The 8959-nt window shown below is 42.0% G+C and overlaps 1 protein-coding gene across 6 annotated transcripts in view; it reads left to right on the top strand.

Moving 5' to 3' along the window:
* Positions 1 to 501: 501 nt before the first annotated feature.
* cep128 (centrosomal protein 128) overlaps positions 502 to 8959 on the top strand; it is a 57070-nt gene continuing 48612 nt past the window's right edge. For 3 of the 6 annotated variants that reach the window (XR_015941576.1, XM_088647478.1, XM_088647482.1), the window contains exons 1-9: positions 523 to 627; positions 933 to 1052; positions 1232 to 1403; positions 1953 to 2039; positions 2868 to 2994; positions 3411 to 3532; positions 4683 to 4774; positions 6438 to 6512; positions 7151 to 7265. Coding sequence is in view for 5 of the 6 variants with exons in the window: in XM_088647478.1 (XP_088503604.1) it covers positions 1018 to 1052; positions 1232 to 1403; positions 1953 to 2039; positions 2868 to 2994; positions 3411 to 3532; positions 4683 to 4774; positions 6438 to 6512; positions 7151 to 7265 (825 nt within the window). In the remaining variant the exon portion in view is untranslated. Of the gene's footprint in view, positions 628 to 932; positions 1053 to 1231; positions 1404 to 1952; positions 2040 to 2867; positions 2995 to 3410; positions 3533 to 4682; positions 4775 to 6437; positions 6513 to 7150; positions 7266 to 8959 lie in introns of all 6 variants that reach the window. The other 3 variants (XM_088647479.1, XM_088647480.1, XM_088647481.1) reach the window with 3 other exon arrangements.

Below are 8959 nucleotides of genomic sequence, written 5' to 3'. Positions count from 1 at the left end.
CACTACACTCAAAGCTCTTCACAGGTAGTGAAACCTGTAACTAAATGAAATCACTTAATGGTCAGTTATGATCAGTTCCTCAGAGTAATGTCAATCATTTATTGAATATCTAAAATCATCCACATCAAGCACCTGAGCCTCTTAATTGAACAGTACTTCCCAATAATCCCAAAGCGCTGTCACATCGTGTTCACACAAAACAACTATAAACAGATGTTTTAAAATATTTTACCTAGCCAGTATACTACTTTCATTACGTCCCATTCTATTGACAATTACTCTACACTGAGTTACACATAAGAAAACAGCGGGTATTGTGGCGCAATTATTGAATCTGGCATATTTCAAGTCGCCTTTAGTAGTCAACGCCCATAAAAAAGGATACCAACAGACTTTCTAAAGGCCTTGTGGGTAATGTAGTTCTTTGAAGCTCATTCATGTACTTTCTCCAAGTAAATGTCCTGCAAATGTAAACTACATCTCCCGGCGTCCTGTTCGGCAGTGTGGGTCCTTGGAAGGCTTCCTGTTTCAGGGCGGTCAGTTTAAGTTGCCATAACAGCAGAGTAAGGGGAAGTGCCTCTAACTGACGAGATGGTGAGTGACTTACCGTGATTTTCCTGCAGGCAGGTAAGAAATGATAGGATGTTTAAAATCGATTGGTATTCGAGAATCGTGCTTTAAAACATATTTTTCCGTGTGATGAGTATGGTTGGCTACAAAAGGTTTCTTGGCCGCTGTCAGCCGTTCGTGCCGTTAGTTACTTATTTTGTGGGTTGTTTTGTGATATTCTGTCTCTTATCTGATCATCCGGGAGGCAGCCCTTTGTATTTGAGTAACATCTGTGAGTCCAGATCTGAATTTGTAATTAATTCGTTTAACCTAATGGGACACAGACCTCGAAAAGGACTCTTTTTATTCTTTTATGTTACCAGGTAGGTCAGTTGAGAGCATATTCTCGTTCGCAATGAAGTCGTGGAGACGGAGACCCGTTTGGGCAGCAGGCCGTCTGCTGCAGTGATGTCAGTGGAGGACCCCACTCAGGGATACAACAGGTGTGCCCCTCCTGGGATCTGAACCTGCAACCCTCCGGTGCACAGTCCAGGGCCCTGATTACCACTTCATACTGCTTCTTGTTTTTAACTGGGTTTCCTTATGAAAAAGGGGAAGAGCAAAGTGGCAGCTTACCACCTGCTCCTCTTTAACGCCCTGTCTAAAACTGTCTTTCTGCCAGAGCCATACCAGGCATGGCGCAGTCTTCCAGTGACTCAGACACGTACCTCAGGAGCTCTGCTAACCGCCAGGCGCGTGCGAGGGCCACACGTTCAAACAGCCAGAGAAGAAACCGAGTCCAGGGAGATGCAGACATTTCTGAGAAAATTGACACCTTGGCCTCCACTCTGCAGGTAATGCACATGAAGCAGGGCCAGCAAGAATGGTGTGGGTGTACAGTACGTGAATCCAGAGCTCGCGACACATCGGTGTTCACTGTTTATTGTGTAATAAATGATACCCTGTGCTCTTTAGTGAAATGCGGAATACTTTAATTTTTATTTTTGTAATTTATTTGGCCAACGTGTCTTACATTTGCACCCATTCATACAGCTGGGTATTTCACCGGAGCAGTTTGGCTGAAATATCTTTCTTGTGGATACAGCGGCAGTGATTCTCCGGAGATTTGAACCCACTGCCTTTGGGGTGTGAGTGCTCAACAATGCTCTGCTTTGTACTGCACCTTTATTACAGCGCACAAGCACTGGGAGTTGGGACTGCTGTTCTAGTACCAGGGTGGTCTCTGGCACATACAAATCCTTTATGGAGATTGTATCTCTTCCTCCACCATGGATATGATGGAAACCTCACAAAAGCAAATCTGAGGCTGAGGAATTATTACACTGCATGCAGTAAACATTTTTTTGTACAAATGCATTTTTAATTAAAACTTGCTTTTCAAGGATACAAGTCGAAATCTTCATAATGTTGATCGGATGTTGGGACAATACAGAGAGCACACAGAGGACCAAGCTGAGGCTATGGCAACAGTGAGTCTTCTGTCTGATCACTTTTTCAAAACTGTTGGCAATGTTACTGAGCTACGAGCACGAATTCTGCATGTGCACTTCAGAGGTGTCTGTTCTGTGATCAACAAGGGCTCCTTGATCCATCTTCATCTGCGTTAGGGTGCTCAAACTCTGATCCTGGAGACTCTCAGTCCAGTTAGGCTTTCAAGTTACAGGTTAGTGGTGAGCTAGGCAGGTGGTCAGTTATTACAATCAAATAATTCTGATTTTCATTCCTAATGATCTGGAAATTCAATGCAATTTAACTGAATAATTTAACTTGACACAGTTCTGTATTGTTACCAATAATCCAGCTCAGCAGGAGCTCACTCGTACCAGAGTTGGAGACCTGGAGAAAATTAAGACCAAAGCTAGATAGGATCCCAGATTTATAATGAACAAGTATTCTGTCATCTGTATTCTGTTTTAGTACTGGATTTGTTAGAGTTGGGGTACGTCCTTCGCTACCCGTTAAAGGGGTAAGCTTTATACTGGGAAATGACCTAGCTGGGGGTAGAGTATAGCCTATTGTTTGATTGGGTTTGTTTTAATGGGTGGGGGTGTTACGTCCCAGTGTGTGGTCTGTGTGTGTTTTTTTTTATGTTCCACACTGCTGACCCAATTGCTCTAATTCATTGTATTACAGTTTCCTCATCTGTGTGGATGTCTGCCATGATGTTTTATTTTAACATCAGGGCTTTTACTGGTCAGGTACAGGTTAAAAAGGTAGACTAGATGAGTGTTAAGTCAGGACAAAAATAATCTCTTTCTTCATGTTCTGTTCCGTGCAAATGATCTTTGTACATGCAGCTTAGAGAAAATTTGGAAGAGTCTATTAATCAACTGAGAAGCCAGCGCCTGCGAAGAAACTCGGGAGCCAGGAGTGCCTCCCTTTCCACTCTACATACAAGTGACTTAGACGGTGGCTCAGCCTCTGGTAAGAGATGTCGCGTAATGTTCCAGTCTCATTAACTGAGCGTTCCAGATTTCTCGCTCTTTTTTTAAGATCCAGATATATGGGGTAATTTATTTACCTGCTAGTCTATTCTTATTGATATTTCTGTCAATTAATATTTCAGATGAGTACTAGGTTGTGGGCTGAGGCCTTAAGTGCAGTTGCTTTGTGTAATGAGATCTCCCAGCCATCTATGCAGAAATACTTAAGACTTGAACGCTGTAACTCCAAGACAAGCAGAACCATGTTTCTTTATGAGGAAGTGGTTTAACAGAACTTGGGTTTGTTTCTTCAGGTGAAGTGAAGAGCAAAAATACAGATGATGCTTGAAATGAAGTTGCTCCCCGTTGAGAGCAAATAAAAATAACCTGTGGACAACTGTTGTGTTTTTTGTGTAGAAGGTCACCATTACTGTCCTACCTCACCCCTGCGGGATTATGGGATGTCTGGAGGGGCTGAAAGGAGGAGGTCAAGGTCTGCAACTGTGAGATTCATGGATGAGACTGATCCGTCTGGGAATGTGAGGGCAGAACTCGCACGTCTCAACATTACTGCTAAAGAGCTGTTACCTTCCCTTACACATTTCATTTACTGAAAAGCTATAGTGAAGTGCTACAGTAAACGGAATCATTTTTTTATATTTAGTTAATTGTGTACAAGACGCAACAGCAGGGGGTTAACGCACCCCTGGACATAAATGGATGAAAAACGGATGTTTCTGCACGCATGTGAACCAAAGTATCCAGAAGTTGCAGAATTTTCACATGCCAATGTTTTTGAACTTTTAACACGGCTTTATTAGGGCATAGATAAAATCCAGTAGTGATAGACGAACTCCAATTTCTGTGTTAAAGCAGCTCCCTGTTATGAGCATGTGTGCATTTTATAAAGAAGATGACGGTGACTTTAGTGGATTGTCTCCCCGGCTGTCACAGAAGTCACAGATTGAGCCCCACACATGCTAATATGGCTTCCAAAGTTTTTAACACGAGTACGTCAGAAGAATTATAGTGCCGATTTCTGCAGTATAAGCAGTTGCGGTCTTTGGCCTTCCCTGCTTGGCTCACTGCGTGACAGCCTGGCCCTCTGAACCCCATGACTGAGGGGTAGCTGCATTCGTGTTGGCAGACGAAGGGGGAGTGGTCTGCTGGGGGCAGATTTAACCCCAGCGCCAGATGTAGATCTGGAACTTGTCAGAAACTGGAGTCTTTTTTTTTTCCCCCACATTTTTAAAACGGAAGTACCACATAAAAACAAAAGAAGCACAGTGCATTTGATCATAGCTGAGGAGCCGTAGGTGGTTCACAGTGTCCCGGCTCTGGCGATGAATTATGGTATTCATATAAGGTAATTTAGTACAGATGTTCTGTATTGCGTACAGTGCGACAGGATCACAGAATCATACTTAAGGGTGAATGGGGCAGTAAACAGGCTTTTAAAACAGATTTGTCTAATGCTTCTGTATTAGGCATCGTTAATGTAATATGAAAGTAGAGATTGAATTAAGTAAAATATTGCATTGACTGAAACAAAAAAAAAAGATCTGTACTCTTGTCCGTTGTCTCTTGTAAGAGAAAAAATCTTATACGGTGTTCTGCTATGCTATTGTAGTTGATTTCATTGATGCCTTTGGGAAGATAGTAAATCTAAGCTGAGGCTGGTCTTTACAGATACACACCATGCACCAGTCGCTCAGGGATCTCAGGAGCGAGCAGCTGCGACTCGGAGATGATATTGAAAGAGAAATTGTCAGGCGTAACAGGTACGAGTCCTTATTTTCCTCAAATAAAATAATTCAATGTGAATAACAAAGCATTTAAACAGTATAATTTTGCTACCTGATGCTTTGTTTAAAATTTCCATTATTTTCTTTGTCTGCAGTAATGTTTTCAGTGGAACACAAAAATGTGTGAAACCAGTCAGTATATATTTGCCCACCTCAGCTTCCAGTTGGATGACCCTAAAAGACCCTCTCATCTTGGAGTGCTTTCAACGAGATCCATTTGTATCTCCTCAGAACCTCATTGATTAAAAAGCATCCTTTCTTAGTTCATAAAGAAACATCTTCAGACTTGTAGCACACTTCATGTGGGCATGAAGAAGTTTCTTTCAGTCCTTATGTGTTTCCTTTAGAAACCTTGTTTGGCTCTTGTTTGACATTCAATATGTGTTCTTCAGGAGAACAAGGCAATGCTGAGGTTCTGGGAGAAATGGCAACTAGTACAGTGAAATTATTTAAAAAAAAATCTTATATGCTTAATCATAATGTTTAGTATGTCTACTAGTTTCACAGCTAGTTTCTGTAATTCTTACAAAGAGTGATGGGGCATTTCCTAGTATTACACACAGCTTCAATATATTTATGTTCCTATTTCAATACTTTTAGTAATTGTCTGTGAAAACTAGCAAGTGTTTTTATACAGAAGGTTGTAATTTCCTGATAATTATTACAAGGAGAAAGAAGAAAAATGACCCAATGCTAGGTGCTGAAGCAGATGCACAGTCTTCTGGAAAATGCAGTTTGATGACAGTAGAGACCAGTAGATTTGTTACAGTCAAACAGCTCCCCAAAGTTGCTCATCCTGCAAATAAAACTACCATCCTGCGTTGCTGATTTGAAGATTAGCTGTCTTATTAATCAGCGGGGACTGGTGCTGCACAATTATCAGTGCAGTGTTCAGAGAATGCCGCTGGGGTTGGGTGTGTTCCTTCCTGCCATGGTGTCTTCAGTGTGATGGAAAACCTTGTGCTTAGGGTGTTGTCCCAGTTTTTATATAATGTATACAGTCAGAGCCACTTTACTCATTTAGCTATTACTAACGCTGGTCTACATTCTAGTGTTATGGACAACTGTAATTCTCTCTACAAATAAAATCCTATTTCTACTTCAACAGGAAAAGTGGAATTGGAAAAAAAAAAATGGAACTGTCCCCTAAGAGCCAACTTGAGTAACAGCAGCCTAGTTTATATCTGAGGGAGTATAAACAAAGAAAATAAACAGCAGTTTTTGGCATTAATAAATGACAGCATGCAAGTTAATGAAATCAGTTTATTTATTTTTTATTTGAGCCTGTCTCTGCAATGAAGCACTCAGCTATTGTAAACGGTATGAATTTTGAAAATATTTTCAGTACCTACATTTTCCCTTGCACATACTTTTCATATTTTAAAAAGGGTCCTTATTAATCTGTATAGAAGATGAATGAAATCATTTCATTGTTGAGAGACCTGCACATTTCTCAGACCACTTAATTCTGTTGTTCGATTATAGTTGCCAAGCTTGCTTTCTTTCTTTAACAGTCAAGGGACTGTTGTGATATGACATGCATGGCTAAAATTCACATTACAATTCAGCTCTTTGCAGTGCTGCGCTGACTTATTCTAACACAAGCATTGTCACTGATGGGGAATAATGTCTTCCATAGGTCTGAACTTGAAACTAAGAAAACTTTGGAAAGTTTAGCAGACCATGTTAGAATATCACAGAGAGAAGAAACGGTAAGTGGCTATTTTCTGAAACAGTGCTTCAGTATTGACAGAATATTTCTTGAGAGGTAATAATTTGGTAGTCCTATGATTTTTGACAGGAAAATGGTTCTTTAAAGTCAGTATTTATAATGACACTTTTTCTTAATTCAAATGTTATAATCATTTTAAAGTAATTCACAAAATATGGTATTGTAAATTGTTCTAGAAATAAATATTTTTATTCTCAGAAACCTCATGCTTTTAGCATATTTAGCTTTTCTAAAATCAGAATTAATGTGTTGGACTCCACAGCCGTATGCCTAAACATACATTTTTCAAGAAAACCCCACTATTATTAGACAACTGTAATATTGCTATAGGTGCTTATGTATGCTCCTGATAAGATTAGTGCAGCCATGTCTGTTTTATGGAATAAAACATGGTCCATAAAGTTTAAAAACAGAATATTTAAACAACCCAGCTGTTCCATTGTACGCAAGGTTGTTGAGATAATGTCGGGGAGTCTTGTTGTGGCCTCCGTTGGGGACTGGACCGGAGGAGTGTAGTAGGGGTAGGCTGCAGCATGCATGCAGTTACCTTTCCACTGGCCTTGTGCCCGAGGAGAGCGCGGGCGCCTTCACTGTCCCGTCTCCTGCCGGCAGCCGAGGGTGTCGGAGCGCGTGGAGCGGCGGCTGAAGGAGATCGAGAAGGAGATGCGCGCCGGGCGGCAGCAGGCGGAGAGGCGCCCGGAGCAGCGTGGCAGTGTGTCCCTGCAGCTGCAGGAGGTAAAGCACAGAGCCGACTCCCACAGCACCCGTAACCTTTTATTATTTTAAGATACCTCTCTGCGATTTACTGATTTTGAGAAATCATCCATATGGGCAGGTCTCTCAGCAGAAGAGATGCCACACTGTAGCTCCTAACAGATCATCAGGGTGTAAATAGCACTGTTGACAGCTATACAATCTAAAAGATTGCTAATCTAATTAGATTGCTATACAGTCTAAAAAGGAACTTTACCCAGGAGGAAGACTACTTTATTGCAGTCTGGGATGGGTTAACATCCAAACTTCTAATATATAAAAGAATAGCATCTGATTTCCTCATGGCTAAGCTCAGTGGTCAGCAGTGCTGGGGTCCTGGGCTCAGGTCTTGGGGTTCTGTCTGTGTGGTGTTGTATGTGCTCTCTGTGTTCTTGTGGTAGTGGATGGTTTCATTGGCCCTGCTGTGAGGGTGTGTGCCCTGCGAGGGACTGGCATCTTCTCCAAGGTGTATCCTGCCTTCCATCCATTGCTTGCTTTGATAGGCTTTGGCTCACCTGTGGCCCGGTATTGGATAGAAAATGGATGGCTGGAAGTTAAATACTATATGCTAGATTTTGATCACAGGTCAAGATGCTAAGGCAAGCATGTTACATGTAGGGGTGTAACCCCGGCGTTCTGGCCAAATTTCCTATTGGCCCTTACCAATCATGGCCTCCTAATAATCCCCATCTCTGAACTGGCTTCATCACTCTGCTCTCCTCCCCACTGAGAGCTGGTGTGTGGGGAGCAGACTGGTGCACTATGGCTGCCATCGCATCATCCAGGTGGAGCTGCGCATTGGTGGAGGGGAGTCCCCATAACTCTATATAAGTATAAGCAATTATTAATTATTATTATTATTATTATTATTATTAAATTCTGATTATCAGTTTAAACTTGTGACAAAGCATTATTTGTAAAGCTATGAAATCACAAATCGCATTTAGTCCAGGGCGCTACCACACCAGTAACTACAAAATGTGATGAGAGCTATGCAGCCATGTTGTTTTTGTGTGAATCCAGGGTAGAGGCTTGAAGAAACAGAGGGTTGAAATCCGAGGGTTGAAGAGCTACTGCGGACCAAACGAGCTTGAGGGGCCGAGCGGTCCATCTCAATTTCACGCTCTTGTGAATATTTGCGCATGAAATACCGTTTTTGCAGTCTGTAGTCTGAGCTAGCCTGTTTGGTGTGTCTGACAAGGATGAGAAAAGCTCACCTGAGCCCCATGCTGTGGCAGTCCCTGAGACACACTGCTGGTGTAGTGCCAATGGCACTGCTGAACAGGGGGGCATGTGAGTGGCCGGTGACTAACTGTAAAAGTTTCCACTGTGCACCCATTGTTTAAGCACAAACTCCTTTCAGCACGTTTTGTAGGGTGCTTTCTTTTGTGTGCATGTGCTGTCTTGGTGCATGCCACTCCTTCCTGCACTCGCTCAGTGACTCTGCATGGGGCCTCTGCAGGATATCATAATCCGCCCTAAGGATTTCTTCAATTAAAGCACAAGTCTATGTGAACTACTGTACATTTCGAAGAAGATAAAGAGAACAAGACTGAATTCAGGCCTTGTGTAAAGAAAATATTTTCCTTCCCTGTGGCAAAGAAAAGCCTTATTTTCCTAATGGTATTGCTTATATGCTAAATGAATTGGTTTTCTATGCAGGCACTGTCATTTTA

The sequence above is a fragment of the Lepisosteus platostomus genome, chromosome 10, assembly GCF_059453375.1.
Source record: "Lepisosteus platostomus isolate fLepPlt1 chromosome 10, fLepPlt1.hap1, whole genome shotgun sequence".
Lineage (NCBI taxonomy): Eukaryota > Metazoa > Chordata > Actinopteri > Semionotiformes > Lepisosteidae > Lepisosteus > Lepisosteus platostomus.
This window is presented reverse-complemented; position numbering and strand designations above follow the sequence as displayed.